This window comes from Girardinichthys multiradiatus, chromosome 1, assembly GCF_021462225.1.
Source record: "Girardinichthys multiradiatus isolate DD_20200921_A chromosome 1, DD_fGirMul_XY1, whole genome shotgun sequence".
In the NCBI taxonomy this organism is placed as follows: Eukaryota; Metazoa; Chordata; class Actinopteri; order Cyprinodontiformes; family Goodeidae; genus Girardinichthys; species Girardinichthys multiradiatus.
Genome location: NC_061794.1, coordinates 19,112,047 through 19,137,629, shown reverse-complemented (window position 1 = coordinate 19,137,629; position 25,583 = coordinate 19,112,047). Strand labels below are relative to the sequence as shown.

General features: G+C 39.2%; 1 protein-coding gene across 4 annotated transcripts in view; it reads left to right on the top strand.

Annotated features, from left to right (window-relative positions):
• Positions 1–25,583, top strand: part of prdm16 (PR domain containing 16) — a 259,292-nt gene that overhangs the window by 116,246 nt on the left and 117,463 nt on the right. For all 4 annotated transcript variants that reach the window (XM_047376365.1, XM_047376348.1, XM_047376341.1 and 1 more), the window contains exon 3: positions 8,796–8,846. In XM_047376365.1, the coding sequence (XP_047232321.1) occupies positions 8,796–8,846 (51 nt within the window). The remainder of the gene's footprint in view (positions 1–8,795; positions 8,847–25,583) is intronic.

The following is a 25,583-nucleotide window of genomic DNA, read 5'->3' as shown; positions in this document are numbered from 1 at the left end:
GGTTGTAACCATGTTTAACAGACATTGTATTTAATGTCATGCTGAAACAGCTATTGAAAACATTCATATTGTCTAAAAAAGGTTTTTTATTAACAGTATGGTGTGTTTGCTCTTCCCTCACATTGTAAAAGCTACATCGTTTGCTTCTGCCCCACATGTGACCCGACGTCCAAGCTCCATGTCTCTCCTCTAAACACAGAGAGGGCAGGTTACAAAAAGACTATCTAGGAATAACATTAGGATAAAGAACTGATACCAAAAAGTACAAATAAGAATTTCAAATGGGCGATGGTTGAAAACTGATGTTACCATTTAAAGTACATGTGCAGTGCCTTGTAAAAGTTTTAATACTCTTTGAACTTGTAGAGATTTTGTCTTGTAACAATATCGAAAACTTCAGTGCCTTTTACTGGTATTTTATGTGACCAACCAACACAAGGAAGCACATAGCTGTAAAAAAGAATACTTGATTTTGCATTTTTTTATATACATATTTTTACGAGCTGCAGAGGTCTACAGCTTAGCTGGGAAAATCTGCTGACAGTAGGAAGAGTATAGAAGAGTGGCAAGAAGAAAGTCATTGCTGTAAGAATATGTACACAGGCCATGTCTCTAGACATTTTTGTAACGAAACAATTGACCACAACAATTTTTAAATTTATATTTGTAAAACATATAGAAAGTATATCTTCTTTATTTTCCAGCTCACAGTCTTGTCTACAGTTATTACATCCCAATAAAATACATTAAAGTTTGGGGTTATTTTAAAAGTGCAAGGGGTTTGAAAATCCAGTACAGGTCAGTCTTGTTTGTGCATTTGCTGGAGAAATCTCATAGTTCAGTCACTCTGCTTAGCTTTGGCCTTCTCAGGCATCATCATAATCACAGTGCAGAGACTGACCTCGGTGTAAACCCTCAAAGTCTTGAAGAAAGACCCTGGTTGTCTTATCCACTAACCCATATATGCCTGCACTTAGCCTTAAAGTCACTTGAGACTTTTTACTCCTATGTTTGGCCCTGTGCCCAAACCTCTTCTGTGTATGTGATACCAAAAATGCAACAAAAACCACAGCATGGATTTTTAGGAGGATGCCTGACCAAGAAACACACGCAATACAGATTATACCATGCAGGCAGTGAATAATGGATACTCTGAGGCAAAAAGAAATTTAAATAAAACATTTTTCCTAATTTCTGTCTTTCAAGATTTTGTACATCTATCAAGAGATGAAACTTGCCCAACCTATTTTTGTCTTTGGAAATTATATATTCTGAAAAACTTTGATGAACAATTTGTAATTTATCTGCCAGTTGTCAAATATTACAGAACATCTCAGTAGTTGGTGTCCAGAATAATCCTAATGCAATAAGATACCTACCCTCTCTGTTTCTCTGTGTCCATTCTGTGGACTAAATTTAAACCAAAGATTTGTGACAATATTGAAGGACAGACACTTTGGCCATGACAATGTGGTGCAAAGGAGGAATGATCAGATTTATGTAATTCATAAATTCAAACATTCATTCATGCAATGGATACATAAACATCTTGCTTAGCTGAGGTATGTGAAATATAAGACTGATGCTGTGTGACCTTTGATTGGATCTATTTGCCCTTAAGTCAAGACCTTAAATCTCAGAGCCATAACCTCCTGCTTGATAAAAGCCAATATGTGTCATGGAAAGAATAGAGGTCATGAGAAATAAAACAATATTATTATTTCCTCTGCTTCCACGTGTCAATAAATGGCAACTTTTATCAAAATTAAGAGGCAAGATGTGATATATCATCGCTTGGACGTCACACTACAGCCACTGCCGATGCTGCATAGGCAATCCTCTTAATCCAAAAGTAGGATTATTTATTAGACTTCAACCTTGCAGCTGTCATAGCATCTGCTAGCAGAAGATCTATAAGCCCACCCTTATTCACTTATGATTATTACTGATCATCTTCCCAAATGACTTATCAATAAAGTAGAGGCCAAGCAGATAATTTATCTACATGGTTCTGTCAATATCAGGCTCTGAATCAGCTACCTTAAAAGGATAAGGACATCTGGTGATGGATGGTTGTACACGGCTCAAATGAAAATATGACCCTTTTAATAAATTTGCAATATTCTTTTTTCTCTCATCTCTCTCCATCTCATCTTTCTACATTCCTCTCAATCCCTTCTCATGAAAATCAACTTCTTTCTCAAGGTTTGTTTGCTGAGTAAGTCCAAGCTTAAGTTTGCAACATTACATTCATCTGGGAAAAAAAATTCTAACTCTTCAACTGTCAGGTGTATGAATGCAAATATTTGATTTTGTACATGAGTACACAACTGTGCATATCTGTGCAAGACCTGTGAATCATGCAGAGAACTAAAATGATGAGACAAGCTGGTTTGGGTCAATGCAAACCCTGCCAGGATATTTCACTATGGCATTTTCTTAATAAATCACACAAAGACTCCGGGGATGTATGGGGTCAAAGCTCGTTCTGTAAATATTAGCCACTTGTATTTGACAAGTGGCCATGACTTTCCAGAGTCACACAATAGTTCTGAATGTTTGCTTTCCAAATCTAACCTTTGTGCACCAAGCTCTATCTCATCGACATTGCTCAGCTCCGTCACAGGCTGCACCCAGACCGATCAGGGTGTAAGGTTTAATAACAGAGTTACCTTTTTTTTATGTATTAAATGTGACGCAAATCAGATCTTCTTTATGTCTTTTTGGATTGTGAAACTGTGCAAAAAATCATTTTGCTTCCAGTGAACAAACCTTTTAATGTCTGTCTTGGTAAAAACCTCTATAAGCTTTCCACCTATTCAAGCCTTCTTCTTTCTACTATTCCCTTTAAGGGGTCGCCACAGCGAGTCATTCATCTCCATCTAACCCACTTGTTAAAGTAATCATAAATATATTAGGTTTGATGGACGTCCAACTTCCTACTATTTAGTGGTGAAAAATTTCAACTCTTTTCTTTACCTTATCATGCCTTAGTCTTCTTTTTTCGCTTCTTAATCTCTGTGAGAAACCTCATTGTAGTTGTATGTTTTTAAGCAGTCATAGTCCTGGTCTTGTTTTGGGTTAGCTGGCAAACGCCCTATCTCAGGGAAGTCCAAAAATAGTTGTGTTTTACACCCTTTTTAAAGGACATGCCTGAGAAAAGACGTGGAGCCACGAGCAGACTCTATCTGACTTGAGTCTAAAAAGCACACTGAATCAGATGTATCCCTAGTCAAACAGTCTCTGGCAAGTAAGCGTAAAAGGTTTGTTATCAGGGGGACTTCATGTGATAGCAAGAGAGAAAAGGCAAAACACACTGGAGACTTGTTTTCCTTTTCCTTTTTCTTCCTTTTTTGGGGTCATTGGCGTTGTTTCATTGATTGGAAGTGCCCTGATCTTGCCAGTATTTAGGAGTCAGAGAAGTCAGATCCATTTGTTGTGATTATGTTCGACATAATGGTTGCCTCCTATTTTAAAGGCCTTCAGCAGTGAGAAACTAAAATCTTCCCTTTCATTTTTTCACATATTTCTCTTTTGACACAAACTGACTTTCTGTGCAGTTATTATTCAACACAGTCCATTGTGAAAGACCGCTTCCTCTCTCATCCATATGTCAAAAAGATCAATGACCCATCCAAAGCATTGCCAAGACAATGAAAGTCAACAGGCCAAGATGCTGCAAAAGTCCCCAATAAATGTGTAGCAAAACTTTCAATTTGTGGCTTGGTTGGTGTGGCTCTTGCAGCCAATGATTTGTCAGTCAGGCCCCTGATTCAAGACTTGAGGTTTGTTTGCTGCTGGTTCTTTTTGGAAACTTGCGGCCGTGTGACATCCACAGTCATCTATTGGGCCATGCTGCTGTATTGCCTCACATTATCCGGAGTCGAGCAGAATTGTTTTTGGCAACAGAACGCTAACATTTTCCTACACTACAAACCTCCAAGTGGGACCCTCTTCTTCTTCTCACTCCTGTCTGGCTGTTGATGAGCAATCTCCATCCTCCTTCTGTTCATTGGTTGCTATGCTCTCAAGGACTGAGTTTAGCTGAGTATGCCAAACTATGCAATGCACTTTTTAGTGTGCCCTAAAAAGAGACTTCGCTGAGGGTAGTTTTGTTTTTCTGCATAGAAGATTGTGACCTATTTAGTTTTCTCATGTGTTTTAGGTTCTGACATGTGTTGTAAAAACAATGAGTTCAGTCCTCTCATTGGATGTCTATCTGCACATCGTGTTTCCATTTGTCTGCTTAGTCATCTGTAACAGGAATGGTCCCAAAGTGGTGCTGAAAAACTCCTGACCATGTCCAACAACAAAGGCTGTCCTATGAAGCACTAGAAATGGTGGGGTTTTCCATCTCTAATGCTGCCCATGGTGTAAGCTCACACCACAGACATGATGAGATACAAAAACACAAGCTGGTTAAAATAGGTTCCTAAAGAGGGTCTGGACGACTCTTGGTGGAAGGATTCTGCAGGTGGCTGCACTTTCATCGAGCCACGTCTAGATTTGTTTACATTTGAGGTCATGTGGGCCAGAGAGAGAAGCTGTGTGCCCAGACACACATTTATACACTCATTCTAATTACCCTCACTTCAGTGTTTTCTCTTTTCCATAAGAAATATTTACATGTCAGCATTCAGACAGCTAGATACAGAACAAATGGACAATTTACCCTTCCTCTGTATAGTGGAAAATATATCCTTCTCAACATAGGCCAGTCTGTATTTGGACTTGTCTTGGCAACCCAGAGGAAAAGTCACTTTTAGAAAATTTGTGACACGTGCCATAAATCATTGCTCTGTCTTTCATGGCCAACCAGAGTTTCCATTCCTAATTAATGGGTTGTTCTGTAAGGCCAGAAGATTCATTATTGGTGCTTGTGTTGTTTGTGGGTCTGTGTATCTCCAATCAAATAAGATCAAAAAAGCAACTCAACCTGGCTTTGTGTTAATGTTATCAAAATTATTACTCATTTTTTGCTTTGCATTTGGTCATTTCTCAGTAGTTAAATAGTGTAGCTCAAAACTTCATTCATGTCATAGTCAAATGTCACAATGAGCTCAGTGTTTCTGAGGTTTGGAGGGTAGAATGCCCACACAGTCCTCGCTGGACCACCTAAAGCTGAAACACATTAAGGAGTCAATTTAACAACTCATGCCTGCTTGCATGTATTTTGGAGTTTTATGTTACTCTTGGAGAATTTGATACACACACACATATTTAAACTTGGAATACACTTGTGTATGGGGGGCAGAAATTGTTGTGTAGTTGTTGAGCACCTGGTAGCATTTTAGATGACCCAGTTAAGCTGTTCGTTTGGTAAACTGTTGCAGCTGGCTTGGTGCATTACAAGAAACGGGAGCCAACCCCAACCCCTCTATTTCCTACGTATTGTCTCCATGTTACTGTCAATCGGGTTCCCATGTTTCCCATTCTTCTTCATTTTTTGGTTTCCAGACTACACACAAAAATCTAATTTATATTTTCTTTCTAGATGTCATGTCAAAAGGTCTTCAACCTGCAGTACCCTCTGAAAGTATTGGTAAAGATGCTTGCAAAACCCTGTAAACAGTTGGCGTACATGCACATAATGTTTAAGGCTATTTAAGGTTGGCCAAAAAGAAAATGTTCAAAGTTGGACTTTTAAAGCCCATAGGTCATGTCCAACAAAGTTAGTTATGTAAAAGGCACTGAAAGTCAGATTTAATTAGCCCACTTGATCAGTTCCAACCAACTTCCTACCACATTACAAAATCAATAGATTATTTGTAGTGGACATCTTTTCAACCACAATTTTACAATGTTTAAACGTAAGCCAATATCATCTTTTCCATGTCTATCTAATAACAATTCACCTGGGGGTGGGTTAGGGTTGGTGGCACTGTTTGCTGCAGTTTTCTAATGGTAACTTTGGAGTAAAGTTGTATTTGTGCGTATTGAACTTTAATCATTGCTTAATTTTCTATGTGCGGAAAATCACAGTTGCAAAGGACTGCTGGGATGCAACATTTGGTAGGATATTGTATTTTCAGTGTTTTGAATGCAAATTCCGGCATGACAATATTATTTTTGGCCTTCTGGAAAAACTTTCACTGCCCTCAATAGGTGTATATATTAAGTGGCAGACATGCTAAGGTTTACAGAATAGTGGAACGAATATGACATAGGAAAACAGTCAGGAAAATGTGGGTTAATCGCAATGTTCTGCAAAGTATAGCAATTACCAGTTTTCCTGGTAGTGCAGACCTCCTTTGAAGGTTTTTGATTTACTTTGACTGCTTACCTTCTTACTATGCATTGTTGGTAAGATAAACTTGGGTCCTTGTTAAGTTTTGTTTTCCAGCTGTTTCCAGCTGCTCTGACTGTAGGCAAATTTAGACAAGTAGCTTCTTCTAGCCATAACATGACTTATGAAGAGTGACATACAACTCACTTGGATAGTTTTGAAGTTCTTTCATCTTTTCTATTTTGAGAAGTGGCTAAGAGAAATGGGCCTCTGTGTCACATAATATTTTTCCCCAGGGAAAAAAGGTGTCATGGATTACTAATTAAACGTTCCGAGACACTCTCATCAATTTATGAAGTCTGCTTAGGAATAGTTGGTGGTGGTCACCAACTAAGTGTGACTACCTGTGACACTGGTGAGTTTGTAAATAAAATACTGAAAATTTCCCTCACTGATTTAGGGCTTCTTGATATTAGGAAAATATGAAATTGTGATATTATTGTTGAATATGGCTATTCCAGTTATGATACTGATTTAGATTACCCTCATTTTGCTCACTACTCTTTTATTCCCCATTATCACAATGTCCCCGCTACTCTTGTTGAGCCTTAGCATCTCAGTCACTGATATCTATGTGGGTTGTGAGTATAAAAGGTAGTGAAACAGCTGTTCAGATATATCAATGGTATGCAGAGTGTGAATTCATGACTTTTGAAGTATCATTGCCTTGCAAATATTACATGCAAGCAGTCATTTGTGATTGCGATATTGCACATTTTTTAATTGCAATGATGCTTGCAATTTCATATATTTTGCTGTGAATTTAAAAAATATTCAATATCAGATTACGGTATTTTAATGATGAATGCATTTATTGTAAGGCTTTTTACACACATTTTCAACAGGGGAAAAAATGATAAATGTGTATGGTATTGTAAATGCAACCATGACAATATTTTTAACACACATCTGCCTTACCTAAATGGCATCCTCTATTTCCACATAGATTTGCTCTTTTGTAATATGAACTAATATTTCCTAATGTGGGATAGTTTCTACAATAAAATGTACGTAAATGAAAGGTTTGATTACAAAAGAAGTAGTGCAAAACTTTGACACTTCTTTGGAAGATTAAATCATTTTAAGTATTTTCTACAAACCTTAACATGGGGGACCAGTAACTGTGGGTGGGTGTTTTAATTTTCATAGATATTTGGCATTGGTAAAACTTAGAGTTTCTTTAAACAATCCTAATTACAGAGTGTTGTTTCCTTAAAACATGGCCGGAAACGTCTTTCAGATAATGCATCTTACACAATCTATGTTGATATTTTGTAAAACACTGAGATTTCAAGAAGAAAGGTGCATCTGTAATGTTTTAGATGTACAGTACGTAGGTGGAGAGCCTGGTTTTATGTATTTGCAACGCAATTATAGCTATTTGGTAAGACTGAACACATGCGGTCCATCTGGTTCAGTCTTAAGCAAGAGGATAGAATAAACTACTTTGTGCTACCATGTTTTCCAATGGTCTGATGAACAAACTCACAAACACTTTTATCTAAAGTTCCAATGGGGTGTGCACCACTTTGAGATCATACTCGCAGATCATCATAATTTTCTGTAAATTGAGTCTTTGCACTTGCATAAAAGAAGTTACTGTATGGCAGAATTTAAAGAATAGCCCTACAGTCTCCATGGGAGATTCCACAACAGATAAATGTCTCTTTCCCAATCACGGTGGACCACACTGGTTAAGGAAATACAAACCTAATATGTTAGCTTTAATATAAAGGCTAACAGTTCTGTCACAACGGCCATACAACAAGCCTACTGTTAAAGGGCAAATGGGGAGGATATGGTGCAGGAAAAGGAAGGTCCAAATATGCTGTGGGGAGAAAGATTTAGACATAATTTTTCTTAAACTCAGTATACCCCACCTAGGACTGGTCTGAACAGTCCACATCTCTTTTTTTTTTATCATTTCTTGATCCATAGATGAGCAGAGGAGGGGAGACTGCATGAAACACCCACTCATTGCAGTGGGGACCACCCCATCTTTTCATCATGCCTTCATTTCCTCTGGCAGACACTGGGAGCATTCTGCCACCCATCTGCCCCCTTGTAAATATTGCTTGAAGGCTTAATTATGCACACTCTCACCAACGAATAAACACATTCTCAGTGAACTTTCCTGCGATGCTGAAGCACGGCATTACCATCAAATGTGGGGAGCTCATTCATTCAAATCTGCTTTATGTTATGTTTTGCTTCTGGTTGTGTTTTGGTGACCTCTTGGCCCATTATGACGTCCCTTCAGTGAAATTTGGTACCCGCAGGATGAACTGAGAACATGCGCACTCTCTTCATCAAACGCCTTTGGTCACAACAGAAGGCTGAGGGCCTTTGAAAAGCTGGAATCAATCACAAGTTAATAGGTCTTTAAGCAGAATGGGTCTTTAAGAAAATTTATTTTCAGAGAAAATTAAATGTTGTTGCAAGCCATTTTTTGATAATTTGTAGTTTTTGTATCAAAAGTGTAATTCTGCTTTTGTTTTTTTTTTTACAGCAGATGATAAATGACCACGAAGATGACTCCCCAGACAGCTGCATCAAAAAGGTAGAAAAACGATATCTTTTTTTTAACTATTTTTCAAACCCTTTGATCACATCTTCATTTTACCTTGCAACTATGATGTCTCTACACATCACATGCATTAGTGTCCCTAGGAATGTAGTCAATTTTTTTTGTGCTATTCAGTAGAAGGCAATTTAGTGTCTAACAGGCCTTGTTTATCACAAAAGACCTGCAGTGATCTGCGATCTAGTAAGTCCTCTCTTTACTAATGCTGGCGCTGTGACCGACACGTCTCATTGACCAGTCACTGACCACTTTATGAGGTGATGAATTTATTGAAGAGGCAGCACAGTTTGTTTTTATGGCCAGTGTCACAGGGTCAAAACACGACGGCTGGAGAGTTCATGTCCATCTAATGGTCCATGAAAGAACAATGGCTGCTGCAGAGGGCACAGCGAGGAGGAACTTTCTGGGAAATGCTGAAAGTATGCAGGCACAGCTCCAACTTGAGTTAATGACAGGAGAGGGTGTTTGAACTGAAGGTTAAATGAAATGTATCAACAATAACTTATATGGTAGAGACACCAAAACCTTTGTATTCTTTCATGCGTTAACTGACCTTAACCTGTTATTGACCTTGCACTGCTTTGAATGACCTTTGGTCTTTTCCATAATTTTTAAAAGCATAGATTTTAATGCATTTCCTTGTGAGTTTTGTGCTGGATTAACACAAAGTTAAGTGTGAAGTGGAAAAAAATTATACACGGATGACAATTATTTTACAAATAAAAAAACGTTGCTTACATTTGTACTTAGTGTCCTTAACTTTGATACCCCTGCATAAAATCCAGTGACTGCCTTCTGGGTGTCTGCTTAAACTGACAGGATGGGCAAAGATATATTTAATCTAATAAATAGCCAGAATTATTTATGGCAACCCTGGAGGAGGTGCAAATCTTTCCACTTCTGGTAGGGTAATCTGTCAACAGGAAAACTATTAGTCATGCACTCCAGAAATCTGTCATGGGAAGACCTGTTTAAGGTTGGAGACTCAGTAAAAATTAAGAAAATGCTTTGGTAAGATGTGACCAGAACTGAATTACATGAAAGTTCCTGTGTTGTGGAAAACTTACACTGCTTATCGCTCTGAGCACTCCACCTCCTTGGTGAAACATAGAGGTGGCTGCATCATTCTGCAGGGACAAAGAAGCTGGTCAGAGCTAATAGGAAAATGGATGGATTGTAAAGCAATGCCTGGAAAGAAGGTTTTTAGAGGCTGCAAAAGAGTTTAAGTTGGAGTGTACATTTACCTTCAAACATAAAAATGATCCTAAACACACTGTCCGAGCGACAGTGCAATGGTTTAGATCAAAGCATATCCATGTGTTAGAATGGGATGACTCAAATTTCAGACCTAAATACAACTGAAAATTAGTGGCAGGATATGAAAATTCCTGCGCACTGATGCTCTTAACCTTTAGATGTTCAAAGCTAGTAGAGTATTGATTCAGGTGGGGCTAAATAAAAATTTATGCTATGGTTTTCATGATGTTATTTGCAAAAAACAAATCCATGTCCCATTTCTTACTTTACTTTGTGTTGATGTATTACCAAAAATCTCAGACAAATAAATTGAAATGTGCAATTAAAATCTGATTAAATAGGGAAAAGCTCAAGAGGTACAAATACTTTTGCAAGGCTCTATAAATCCCCATAATAGAAAGATTAAAGCATTGCAAATTAATTACTGTTGAATTGTCTATCTGTACAAAGCCTGCTCCATTTGACAACAACAGCAAATGAAAGTCCAAACACAGGCTAGGTTGTGAAGATGCCTTGTGATCTAAGCATGTTAAGTTCAGACTCACTCCCCTTGTAACTTATAGCTTTGACCAGTCAGCTTTTGGAAAAACAAAATCACTTAAATTTGTTCATTTGCATTTCAGGTCAAGGGTCTTACTGCTCCTTGTATGAACAGGCAGACCAGCATGTAAATCACGGACTACTTGGTTGATGTGAAGTCCTACATTAGTCAATGAGCTTATTTTAAGAGCTGACCACAGCTGGTTTTGGCCGTTTGGGGTTCCCCACATCTTCGTACAATGTGGAAAAACCTACTTGGTTTTATAAACTACCTGACCACCTTCCACGTGATTCCTTAAAGCACATACACATTAATTTACTAAGCTGAAATGTAATAAGGATAACAATAGCATAAGCTTGCACTCTGCATGCAGCCTTTATCCGAAACAGACTTACTTTACGCCTGCCTACCATAAGTAAGGACACACTGGCAACATCTCATTATGCAGAGTGTGAGTTGTGGTGGGCCCTTGATGGGCGGGTGGCAGACCACATGCTTGCTATGAATATGAATGAAATTATCCATGAGCCATTTCTTATGACATGACTCATTCATCCACATGCAGGCGCTCACAAACACAGGGCAAGGGCTGCCCACATGCACAAAAAACATTGACTTCATCTCTCTCCACTGTCGTTACCATCTCTGAGCTTGATTAAGTCACGATGTTAATTGAGCTGAAGCTTGTAAATAAACCAGTTAGTTGCTTAAAGGTGCATTTGTGTTGTAATGTGTTATTTGTTCTTATTCATTGCCATTTTTGCATATCTAGGGCTCACATTAATAGCTTAAACTTCACCAAACACTGCTGCATGCTGACAGTCAATGGACAGTGTTTTGTGAGACAAAAAATTTTGTGGATTTTAAAACAGCAAGACCTCATGGCATGAGAACTTCTCACATCCTTTTATATAACAAATTTAGTAGTTCACAAAATATATTTCAAAGGATTTCTGTCCACCACCAGTGTGTGCAGTCTGAAAACAGTTTACAACTTGGCTAAATGTAATGTTATTCAGAAATTAAAGGTTGTGTAATACCAAAATAATGTAACCCACTTTTAATCACTATTGTTATTATTGTAAGAGGCCCTGACAAAGTCACTTTAAAGATAAAGCCAGCAATGTTTTTTTGTCCCTTGCCTGAAGAGCCTTACTGTGTCTGTTTGAAAGAGGAATAAAAGCAAAGTGAGGCAGTATCTGACATGTAGCACCAGATAAAATGGAGCATAGATAATACCTCACCTTTCTAGCCTCACTTACTGAAAGCTGCCCAGAAATGCCCTCAGAGTTTAATGTGTGTGCAGATTTTCCTTTTTTCTGTGTATATCTGTGAAATTGAAAGCCCTGGATTCATATCCTGGGCTTTCTGAGCCTTTCTGGCTTTGGCACATGCAGAATCAAGCTTTACGCATCTTTACGCCACACACAGTCAGAAAATGAAAAATGCCTGTTATCTGAATCCTCTCTCTGTTTACTTTCTCCATCTTCTTCCACTTATTTCATCCTTCCTTGCTTTTCAGCAGACAGGATGGTGTTGTTGTAGCTAAAGATTGTTATCAGTGGCTATTAGTGATAGGATCAGGGATTGCTTGATTTAGTCTGGTTTGGCTATACAAAACAAGACTATCTTTCTGTTTAGCTGTCTAGTCCCTGCTTATGTATATTTTTACACACACACACACACACACACACACACACACCACACACACACACACACACACACACACAGGGCTTTCACTTAAGTCTGTAGGTTATGTCTGATGGACAAGCTGACAGGGTATCGTAGGCGTAAAGTTTCGTTTAAGAATCCCTGGATTTAGTGCAAGTTAGGGCTGCAGAGCAAGGTAAAAAGTGGACAGTCTGTGCTCTGTGTGTGTGTGTGTGTGTTTGTCTCTCTGTGTGTTAATCCTCATCTTCAGAAGAGTGCTGCTGTCCACACTAACGTGTGTAAACACTCCAGCAGATCAGATGACAGATAATGACTTCCAGATAGACACCCTCCATTCAAGCAGCTGAGAAAAATCAATGAGCACTGATTGCTTTTTTCCCAAGACGATCATCTCTCACCCGAAGGCTACTATCTGTCTCTCTCTCTTTATATATCTACTTCTCTCACAATTTCTCAGTCTCTACCCTTCAAGCTTCATTCATTCTGCTCTCAATACCACTGAGATCAAATCAATTCATGCTGCTTTTCACCGGGGATTTACCGTGAATAAATACAGGAAAATATCTCTTTGAAACGATCAAGTACTGCTGCCTGTCTAGTGTGCTCCTCTTCTGTGATCTGTCTGACTTAAAAAGGAAATTGTTTCTCCATTCATTGATTCCATGTAAGGGGTGTTTAAACTACTTTTACACAACATTAAACACTTTACAATATTCACAGTGCATTTATGCTGTAAATGTGATAATACATTTGATATGATGTGAATAAATAAATACTAAATAATAATAAAAACATTCATATCCCTTAAAAATGTTCAAATGTTCAAATATTCTAACATAACAACCACAGACGTTAGTGTCAACTTAGTTGGCAACTTAGGGTTAAGTTGTTAGCACGGAGGCACATCACCGTGTAACATGAGGAAGATGGAATCAAACCTATAATCTTCCGATTGCACAATGACTGGTCTACCAACAGAACTGGAGTTGCCCCAGAAATAAAGCTGCATCTATTGGGGTATGTCTCTACTGGCTTTGCACCTCCAGGAACCGATTTTTTTTTTGCTCGTTGCTCTTTGTAAAATAGCTCAAGCTCAATCAGACTGGATGGAGAGTGTCTGTACACAATTTTCAAATCATGTCACAAATTCTCTACTTACAGTCAGATGTAAACTTTGACTGGGTCATTTTATGACATGAACATGCTCAAGGGATCTCAAAGCCCACTGTCCCTCATATTTTGGCTATGTCCTTGCTCTAGTACACCTGATTCAGATGATTGCATTACTCCACTGCATGCCATCAAGTGCTGTAGATGTGTGGCAACAGGGAACACCTAAAACATACAAAACAGTGAGTCCTGTGGACCATGGTTTAGAACCACTGATCTAAACCATTCCATTTTAGTTCTGCCTGTATGTTTAGAGTGGTCCTGCTGGAAGATTAACCTTCCAGTCTAGAAAACCTTTATTTTCTAAACTATTTCTAAACAGGTTTTCTTTCAGGAATGTCCTGTATTTATCTCTATGCGTAATTCCATCAACTCTGACAAGCTTCCCTGTCCCTGCTAAAGAAAAGGAACCCCTCAGCATGATGCAGCCACCTCTTTCCCGTGGGGATGGGGTGTTCAGGTTGGTGAGGAGTCGTCTCTATTATGCCACACACAGCAATTTCCATATAGATAAAAAAGTTCAGTTTTGACTATAGCACACTTTCCCACACTTTTGCCAACATTAAATAGTATTTATCATACCTTTCTTTCAACAAGTTATTCTTGGTAAACTCTGCAATATCTGTGAAGTGCATGGACAATGTCTTTTTTTAACCTGCAGATTCTGCAACCTGAGCTATATTTGAATTTATTCACAACTTTATCGCTGACAAGTCTGCTGTGTTTTTTGGTTTTCATGATGCTATTTGTTCATAAATGTTCTTAAACATACTTCTGAGGCCTTCACAAAAAAAAAAAACTGGATTTATACTGGGATTAATTGATGCACAGGTAGAGCATATCCAAATGAAATACACTAAAGTCTGTTAATAACCATTGAGCAAAATAGGGTTTTTTTTTTGTTTTTTTTTTGCAATTGTGAATCAATGTGTGTACATGCAGCCCCCTTAGTATTAACCTGGAGAATTGAACCTCTGAATGCACAATATAAATGGACCTAAATATATGAGGGCTATTATGTGGACAGAGGGAGGCTCATGGGTCACAGAAGTGATCTAGCGCTTCAGGCCATAGTTTACCTTCTGCCAGCAGCACCACACTCCTCCCTTTCTCCCTCACCCTGTTTAAATAGGCCATGATTGATTGATAATTACAATAATTTGTTTGAAATGATTATCTGGATATTATAATCACTGCCACCCCACCGTTTGCAGCAGGGGCAAGTCATTTTCAATAACGGTGAACCTAATGCATACCCCCTGGTTACATTCACACACCCCTATCACACACACATGTACACACACTTTTTTTATTATGCATGTTGATCTTTGTTATGTTCGATACCTTTTTTTTAGAATAAAGTTGTAGGTGCATGCATCATTTCATAGTTGTGCTACTGCACAACTTTGATCTTTTCGATCAATTGTCAAAAAACATGAAAAGTATACGCAATACCTGTATAATTTGAGTGCTAATTACGTTTAGAAAAACAAATACATTTGATCTGGAAGTATTTAAACATCTTCTTGTCACTCTCAGATGGTGAACAAACACACTGAAACTCCAATCATGTTGTCTTTTCCTTCCATCTAAAGCAAAAGAAGAGAAATAACTATATACTGGTGGCATCAATATGTGAGGAAGAGAGATGGGGGGAATAATGTATGGAATAATATTTGTGGTTTTTGCTTCGCCCCAAGATGACTTAATGATGAGACGGGTCTCCTTCTTCTGCTAGGCAGGGTTACATTTTAATGGCTCCTGAGTGACATGTTTTCATTTGCCCCCCTTTACCCAGTGCTACCACTGCATTCACCCCACTGTTGCCTCCTTACTCCCCTTCAAAATACACACCACGAAATGCTGCATTGTGTCAGGTCCGATGGCAGGGAAAAAGTGATGTCAAAGTTAAGGCCGGAGGAACTGACGTTCAGGTTTCATTTCTGTGTGGGGGTTATGGAGAAAATGCTGTTTGTCGAGCTAACTGTGTAATAACACTGGAGGTTACATTTTTCACGTAAAGGGATATTTGAGGGTTTGTCCAGATTAGTTTATCCCTGAGGCTGGATTCTATGGTTAGTAAGATGGAGCAAGCTTCTGCCATCTTTAAAAACGTCTAGCACAGAAACATACTGAAGACGAAAGTATAGACTGTTGGTAAAAATGAGGATTTGTGTATCCAGCCTCTTTTAGCCAATAGGATTGATTGGTGGCAGGTCACATGCTCCAAACAAAGTCAGGGTTGTTGAAGAGGAGGTGGGGAGTAGGAGGAGAGGTGAAGACAGAAAGAAATGGTCTTTTTTCTTTCTCTGTCTGTCTTGTCTGTGGGAACTGTCCCAACTATGGTTTCTGCAGAATGCTGTCATTATGCCTTCTGAGCAGCTTTCACTCAAAGGCCTGCCCTGTGTTGAAAATGTGTTCAGCCATGTGTGAATGTGCCCTCTTGAGTGCCACTTTTAACTTGCATTGGGCACTTTTAACTTGTGTGCACATCCAGCATCCGTATGTGTGTGTGTGTGTGTGTGTGGGCCCTCACTGACGCATCTCAAAAACCAACGTCATGTTGCAGTGAAAGCACTGGGAGAGGAATTCAAGTGGGAACGAAAGAAAGAAAGAGTGGAACAGATAGAGAGCGACAGAGCGAGGGGGCGGAGGAGAAGCACGAGGTGATCAGAGGCACTTTCACATCAGCTGGCTCTCTGACCCCCATCTCCCTCTAGCACTATCCTTTTCTTTCTTCCCTTCAGTCTTTCACTCCTTCTATCTTCTCTCATTTGCTCTTGCGTTCTTTGTCTCTAAATAATCTCTCGCTCAGTGGCCGTTCCCACCACATTCTCTGGGGTCACCCGACAAAAGAAGACGGGTTATAGTCTGAGAGTCATGGGGGCTGTCAAACAAGTTTCCTCACACGTATATGCACACATTCACTTTCACGCATTTGTTTTTAACTATCAGTAAAAAAAGGTAGCATATTTTAATATGTGGACGTGTTTCATTTGTGAAAGTCTGTGTAGTTTTGGACTGATTTACTCATCAATCAGATCAGTTGTCATGACACACCACCAGAAACTTTAAAAGGCCACAGCAATATCTGCAGTCAGCAGTGAGCAAAATTCAACTTTTCATAATTCCAGTATTTCCAGAAGGAGCTTTTGCACCAGAACCATAGAGTTCATTTCAGTTCGATTCAATTCAGTTCCACTGAATATACAATTTAGGTCAGTTCAACATTATTCGGTTCAATTCAGTTTAGCTCAGTTCAACTCAGTGCCTTTCAGATCAGTGCAGTTTAGTTCTGTTAAAATAAATTCAGTTCACTTCTGGTCAGTTCAGTTCAATATGTTGTTTAAGTTAATCCTTTCAACTCTATTCATTTTCAGATCAAATCTGTTTAGATCAATTCAACTCAATTCATTTCAGTTAGATTCAGTATATATTTAAATGCTGTTGCTCTTAATCTTGGTTTTGAATTATTGAAAAGACAGCTACTTGACATTTCTGTAGCTCAACAGGTCAAATGTTCTCACTGTGGAAAACACATATTTTTCGAAATTTCTTTGTTTCAGGGTAAGGGATTCTTCAAAATAGACCCCAAAAAAATCTGCAGTTTGCAAACACACTTCTATGCTATGGAATTTCAGCAGTAACGAGCAAATAAATCCAAAACCAAGTACAGAATGGGTTAGTGATCATAAGATGATTATTCTTAGGCTGTTATCACAGATATGTAGAGGCCAATAAGAAGGGTGAGAGTAAAAGTCATGTGGTCTTGCACCTCAACGATTTTCCAGAAGATGAAGCTTCATTTGCCCATGAGAGCAGCCAGCAGACATTATACTTTACATAACAGATGTGAAGATCTGATCCATGTGTGTGAAATGCTTTCTTTCTCTTCTCCTGTCAATTATGAAAGCTTAATGTCGTTTTGTGAGAAATTCAAGGCATCTAAATAATTGTACAGATAACCGTTATGTAATATAGTTCTATTTCAACTTTCTGAAAAGCTACATAAGAATTGAAATAGTTTTCCTGTTGCTTTTTTCCACAACACTTATTTAATCTGTCCAAAAAGAGGATAGATGAAAAAATAAAAACAAAAAACATGAGGATGCTTTGGGCAGGATCAGGGTGCAAATGCAGCATAATGTCCATAGTTGGACAGGCAAAAGATGGAGTCAAACCAAACCAAGGGTCAGTAAGAATGGAACTGTTCAGGGGGCAAGAGACAGCCGGAGGCAGGGAGATGGGGGGGGCATGACAGGGAGGAATGCCAGAATGCCCAAGAGAGGCAAGAGCTGCCAGGCTAGTCACAGACGCAGCCCGTCTGGGGCAGAGACAGTGAGTGTGGGGAAAGAGGCTGGCCTCGTCAATGCAAGGTCATGTGAAAAAAAGGTCCCTGCCTTGCCAGCCACTAAACCTACATCTTATTCATCTATCCGTCCACCCATCCATCCCTATGTTCACACATGATTTAGTCCCCTTGATAGATGGGAAAGAAAGAAAACATTTCAGAAATTCTAAAAACAAAAATACAAATAGAATGGTATGAAGTAGTAGAACTTGGGGGGAATTACTGGGACATGGTAGGAGACAGTAAGAGTGTGTCTATGAGCAACAAGTCCTGGGGGAGCTTTTAGCAGCAGAGTGGTAAGTGAAATATGCCGTGTGTTCAAGCTGGTCTGGATGACTGTCTTCATTCTGAAGGCTTAGAGTCACAGCATATGTTTGATTGGCCCCACGTTGTGCAGAAAGTGCTTCATTTAGGTTGGGTGTCAAAATTCACCCAGGACAATTTTCAAAAACCAGAAGAAAATCAAAACAGTGAGGTCACTCTGTGGTATCTATGGAGTTCTTTTCAGTATCTTTAAAATGGTTAAACCCACAATTTAGTCCTGCCAAAAATAACAGTGGTCTTTGAATGTATATAGATCAATAAGAAATGATACAACGTTTTTTTATATGTGAATATATTCCACCATGCTACCCGATTCCTTGGAAAGTACAATGGCTTGCAGAATGCATTGTTATACTTCAATTTTTCATGGATTTTCCCTTGGATTTTCTCAGGATTTCATGTAACATACCAACACAAAGTAGTACATATATCTGCAGTAGAATAAAAGTGATTCAAGCATTTAATTTTTTCTTCACATATAAAAATCTGAAAAGTGTTGCGTGCATTTGTATTCAAAGTCATCATCTTGTGCTGCAATTACAGCTTCAGTCCTTTGTGGGTACATATCTACCAGTACTGCACATATTCAGACTAATATGTTTGCCCTTACAAAATAATTCAGATGGAGAGCATTTGTGAAAAGCAAAGTCTTGACACAAATTCTTAATTGAATTTAGGGCTGAACTTGACTGGATTGATATGCTTTGATCTAAACTATTGTATTGTAGCTCTGCCTGTATATTTAAGGTCCTTGTCCTACTGTAAGGTAAACCTCCACCCCAGTTTCAAGTTTTTTGTACCTGTTAAAAGGTTTTTAAGGTCTGTCCTGTGTTTAGCTCCATCCATCTTCCCATTAACCTTAACCAGTTTCCCTTTCCATGCTGAAAAACACCTCCCCACAGTATAACACTGTCACCACCATGCTCTACCATGCAGGTGGTGTTAAGGGTTAGAAGTTCTCCACAACTTTTATTTCTGACCTGTGTTGAACTTTGTGAGGATGTTTTATTCACTAATGTTCTCTCAGAAACCTCTATCCATTTGTGATTTTCTTTCTAGCTCAAAATTATATGCTACTCTTTTTCAATCTAAACAAAAAACTTTGAACATTGTGAATATTACATGACAAGTTTTAGAAAGTTAGAGGAATAATACTTTTATTACTTTGGTTAAGTTCTATATAACAAAAACTTAATCTGCTTTGAATTCTTGACAGAGGTCTCATGATTGACTTTTTAATTAGCTCTAACACTGGATTTGGTTAAATTATTTAGTTAAAAAGGGTGGCCATATTATTCACAAAAGTACTTCATTTTTTTCTAAAAAAGGACAGGTAAATAAATATCAAAGATTTAGTTATCATCCCCTGAATTTTAATACGTTTTGCTTTGTACAAAGCATCATGTATCGTTTTTTAAAAGGTTTTCATCAAACTGAATATGATCAAAATTGGGATAATTTAGTGTTTTGTACCCCTTAGCTCATTCTTTAGGATTTCATACAATTTCGTACATGTTCAATTTGAATAATTCACCTTTACTTAAATTAAACGAAAACAGGTTTTTAGTCCACTCCAACCGTAATTTATCCCTTATCCTTACATCCTTCCCTATCGCCTTCTTTTCATCCCTCAATCCTTCCTCCCAGTCTTAGCCGAAAACAGTACGGTCTTTGACTCAAGTCTTAATCTTCATTATGGAGCATTAGTCCACTGGGGAGGCCCTGTCTCGTCTCCCCTTGGTGCAGCCTGGCACTGTCCCACAGGGGACGTCCTGCCACGGCACAGCACAGACACCCTGCCAACCCTTCATGCCTCCCACCGGCTTCACCTTGGTCTCCCCTTCGCTCAAATGAACTATTAAATAAAACGACGGGGCCTTAATCCACATGAAGGAGATTGCGGGGGTGGTGGGTGGAGGCGGTAGAGTAGATGTTGAGGCTGGTCAGGAGAAACAATGGAGTCGGTCCTGGACGCCTTCATTTAAAGCAACCATCAATCATACTCACCATGAGATTTCACTTTCTTTCCTTGGTTCTTTCCATTTTTCAAAGATTCTATCATTAACGACTAAATACAAGGGAATCAGTGCAATGGTAATCTTATGCATGTGGCTTAGCATGCATATATGATCCGTGAGCATGTCCTAGTGTTGAATAAAGCATATGTCTTTTTAGGTACGAGGTTTACTCTAAAAGAAAGAGCTAATCTGGTCGATGATGTCTCCCCAAATGCAGAAATATGACAATTTATGCCCTATCAATCAAATGAAAGAAGACATACTGTTTCAAATAAATAATAAAAACATACTGTATCACTTTGTCGCTGAGCTTGCTAACAAGGACATTTTCTTCTCTGTGAATTAGATAATTAAAGAGGATAGTTAATTGAGTAAACAAGCGCTGGAACCGTCAACCCTAATTAAGTGATTACAAGGAAGAGCACCCTCGGCCGGCACAGTGCTAATTAACGCGTCCACAAGTACACACAGGGACACGCGTGAGGACATGGGGAATTATCTGTTAGAGAAACAATGATTAGGCAGAGTGGGGGATCCCAGGAGAGGCCCAATATATGAAAGAATCAAATACACACACACTCACACACACAACACACACACAAAGAGCATCATCCCGAGAGAGGTTTTCTGTGTCTTTGCGCTAATTCATACTGGATAATCCTTTTATTCAGCTAACAACACCTAAACTTGCTTAAAGCAGTCACGGAGCGTGACCGACACAGCTGACATTAACCCTTACAGCCGGTGCTTTGACACCAGCAAGGCTAGGCAAAATGCTCAATTTAAATGCAATTACACATGCTTTCTTTTTATTCCAGTGGTGATTACTGTCTGAAGCACTAGACTTCCGCTGAAAAATTCAGTACCCAAATGCAATAATCTAATCAGAGCCATGTATATATTTACATATTTTGTTGCAATTTTGCAGTCTGATGTGGAGTCAGCCTCGCTTTAATCTCCACTGTGACATTTCAAATAAAAATCCTCATACACCCGGATATTATCACAAAGAGTGTTACCTTTAGGGAGAATTATCCAGAACATTAACCAGGGACTGATTATTTTACCCCAACTCTCCCTGAGGAATAGAACAGACATGATTTATTCCAGTGTAAAATATATCTAGTCAAATATTTATGTTGATATTGATGGCTTTGCCCTGTGAGAAGACATTTAGTCATGAAGATGTGGAAGGTAGTCTTGAAACTAAATGAGACTGTTTGAGTCCTAAAGTCAGCTTTAATTTTTACACTCACAACAAAAGGGATTATTACATGTTTTCATAACTTGCATTTGATCAGCTGTTTTACCTTAATACACCAGGTCAGATATAATATTTTTTCGTGTGTACAGGATTTTCACTGTGGAGCACAAAAGTAGATCAACTAGGCTTAAAATCCACTTACAATGGCAAAGGAGAGAGAGGAAAAAAGAAATATATGCATTAATTAAAATCCGCTCCAGGGATGAAGTCTAATTATTTTTGGAGCAGAAAAGATTTTCCAAGCCAGTCATGATAAGTGCGGTGTGGTGTTATCTGCAAACAACAATGCCAGCCTCTGCTCCCCTACCCGCACCATTGTGAGGCTGATTTAAGATCCCCAGCTAATGGGCATACCTGCCTGACAAACATGACTTCTTAGCAGGTGACTCCCGTCAAGTATGTCTGAAATAACAGGTAAATGAATTAGCAATAAAATGGACTTAGGGTTAACAGGCAGGGGTGCCCATTATTACAGCTCCTAATCACTAAAGAGATGCCATTCACTTGCCTTAAGAAGGCAGCATTTTTCACCGCTTGCTGGCCACAGGCTCCCTTGGAGCCACAACACATTTCTAATGGAAGGCTCTCTGCTTGAGCTCCAACCTCCCGAAAGCCCCCGACCATTTCTTTCTTTCATTCTCTTTTCTCTCCTCCACCCACAGCCCACTGCAACCCCCCAGCACCACCTTCCCCTCCTCCCTTTCTCTCCTGTAAGATTATCAGTTTTGATTACCGCCGGCAACAGGCTCTTACCAGCAGTCGGAAGCGGCGTCTCACAGACGTGAAAGGCCCTCAGCAGGTTGCAAGAAGCTTTTGAAATTATGGGGCTGGGTCTCAGAGGGGAAAGTGCTCCGCTGTGCAGGTTCGCGGCCATTTAATCAACTCCTGACTTTTGATAGTCAAATAATGGCTAATTACAGTAGCACCTGCCCACAGGGTTAAAGGCTGGAACCAATTTAATGAGAGAAAAGGGATGGAGAGAAAGAGACAAGAAAATGAAAGAAAGCTAGAGAATGTGGGGGCTATTATCCTCATGTCTTTCTGATTGGGGTGCAATGAATCAGTAAACCCTGGGATGCTCTTCCTCACAATTAGGAGTTGTTTTCCCCCCTCATTCGGGGCGTGATGATTGACGAGGGCGGTGTGGTGCAAGGTGTAAAGAATGTGAGGCTGGGAGAAGTGAGATAGACTGTGATTAACGGTTTGTGTTTTAAAAAGTGTGGTGAAGCACAGAATGTTGAAGGATGAGCTCTTTTTGTTTGGTAAGTGAAGTATGCTGACTTTACCTAAAAGTAAAGAATTTGATAAAAATAGGAAAATATTATTCTTTGAGTTCAGTTTTGCCAAATGTCTATTTCATTAGTGCTTTTTTGCATTCAGTTGTAGTTTCACTGATTCCTGTGTTTGCTCACCTACTACAGTTACTTTCTCCTGTGCTCCTTTGTAGTGTTTATATATTCTCTGTCTCATCTAGCATTCCTACCTTTCTTCTTCAATTCATGGTCCTCCACATCTGAAACTCATTCAGTTAATTATAGGCACCTGTTCATTTACCCACTAATCATTCCGGCCAATATATATATTGTATATATCATGTGTTGCCTTGGTTTTCCATTTATATATGTTTTTGGACTGTGTTTTTTTCATTACACCACACTTCTGCCTACCTCCTGCCTGTGCATGGGTACTACACCACTTTACCTAATTACAAAAAAGTTAATAGTTTTTCAGAAAATCCCAAAAAATTAGTTTGAATGGACAAAAACCATATTTAACTGATGGCCAAAAAATACCCAATCACCAGGCGTGACGCTGATGGTGTAGGGGCGAAAGTGCGCGACCATGTACAGAGGCAATAGCCCTCGAAGCGGCTGTCCCGGGTTCAAGTTACAGACCTGGCGACATTTGCCGAATGTCTCCCCCTCTCTCTACCCCTCTTTCCTGTCTGCCTACTGTCAAAGAAAAATACAAAATAAAGGCCACTAGTGCTGAAAACATATCTTTAAAAAAAAAATTTATAAAAATACTCGATCACCTTTATGTCTCAGTTGGCCAGTCCATCTTTGTCTTATTGTCTATGTCTCCAGGGAGGCAGGTGGAGAGATAATGATCGAAGGAGGATGGGGCTATTAAAGGAACAATTTGATGGTTTGTGCACCGTATCCTCGTGGTAAAACCAGATATGCTTGATAGCTCCTCCCTAAATCTACACGAGTACCACAGTTCAGGTGACAGATCAAAGCTAATTAAAAGTGACCTTTCTGTCTGTGCATTGATCTAAAACCAGGTGGCACCCATATTTATGCAGGCTGAGCTGCTTGCTTGCCTCCCCCATCTCCATCCATCTTTTTTCTTCCTTTCCTTCTGACCCTACCTCACTCTCTTCCGCTTTCCTTGTGACCAGCGACAACTTAGGCCCGGCACTCCATTGTTCGACCACAAAGCTATGTAAAGACACGTCAGTGTTTACAAAGATACAATGACACAACTCAACTACTTAAACATTGCTTTGTACCATAATGGGGTACGTAAGTTAGGTGAAGCATGCCGTGCTCGTGTGCCAGACGGAGTCTGCGCACCCACAGTGAGCGTAAAGCCATAGTAAGTTATTAACCAAGCTGTGGCTGTGTCAGCAATGCTGTGCTGTGTTTTTAGTCTTTCATGTTCCATTTATTTGACCTGTGACCTTCAAACACACAGCAGCCTCACTTCACACACTCCCCCACCCTGGCATGCACACCTCTGCACCTTCACATACAAACACGTCACACATGTGCAAACATTCACGCCCCTCCATGCACACATCTTTAGGTACAAACGGAATAATCCCTCTGACCTGATCCTTTTTTGAGCTATTACAAACCATATTTGCCCTATCCAATCAGTTTGATTAATCATGCGCCAGGCCACAGGCTTGCAATCAGATGACCAGAGCATTGTATCCCTCTCCAAACACACACACACACACGCACACACACACACACACACACACACACACACACACACACACACACACACACACTGGCGCTTGTGGGGAAGTATTTCCCCATAGACGTACTCAGTGTGACAGCACCATAAACTGGCCATTTATCAAAGTGTCCCCCCCAGTACATGCACGCTCAAAGGCCCCCATTTACACACACACGCACGCACATTCACATTAAAGAAATAGTCTGAGGTCTTTGTCTTAATTCTGCATTATGAAGCTGTCTTGGAGTTGAAAATGTAGTAACACTGTCCTTCTTTACCAGTTTTTTTAATTGGCTCCCCCGTGATAGAATATTTAGAAATATATTTACACACACCACACACACACACACACACATATATGTTTGAACAATAGAGTAAGTGGAGTAACTACTCCCACATTTTAAAAATTGGAGAGCAAACTTGTGTTTTTTCCTCTCAGTTTTGTGACTACAAGGTCTGATTACCCCCTGTTGTCAGAAAATGTTATCAAGTCTCTGTAAATTCCCATTACACTTTAAGTTAATCAAGCAAAAAAAAAAGAAAACACAGAATACCACTACTAGCTAACAATGCTAAAATAGGCATCAGACTTCTGGTCTTTTAAAACACAATTTGCAATTTATGAGACCCTCACAAAGTAATAGCTCAGTGTCATCAAACTCATAGAGATACAACATGAGTCAGAACCCCTTCCAAGTTAAACATTTTAAATAAAAAAGAAATGTTTATTTATCTGAGACTTTGCTGTCAAGTCTCTCTGTTCTGCTTTGAGTTGTTACTTTACTTTGTGCTGTATGTATTGGCTTGTTTGTGTGTCACTGAGTCTTTTGTCCTTCAATACTCTGAAGCTTGAATGATGCAGGCTCCGCTGCTTTTTTCAACACACCGCTCAATAGCGATAAAAATGGAGATATTCATAGACACGTGGGGGGCCTCTCACTTTGCTATATCAGTTGAAGATTTAAAAGCCCCTTTTGTTCCTCCCTCTCCCTCTTTCAGTCTTTCAACCTGTTCAGACAAAGTGGACGCAAAAAGCTTTCATTCAAAAATGCTATTGATTTCTATAGACATGAATATGTACTTTTTGCTCAAAGCATTTTTCATAGATTCCTCTTTCTGTATTCATATTTGAGTTTTCTGTCAATAG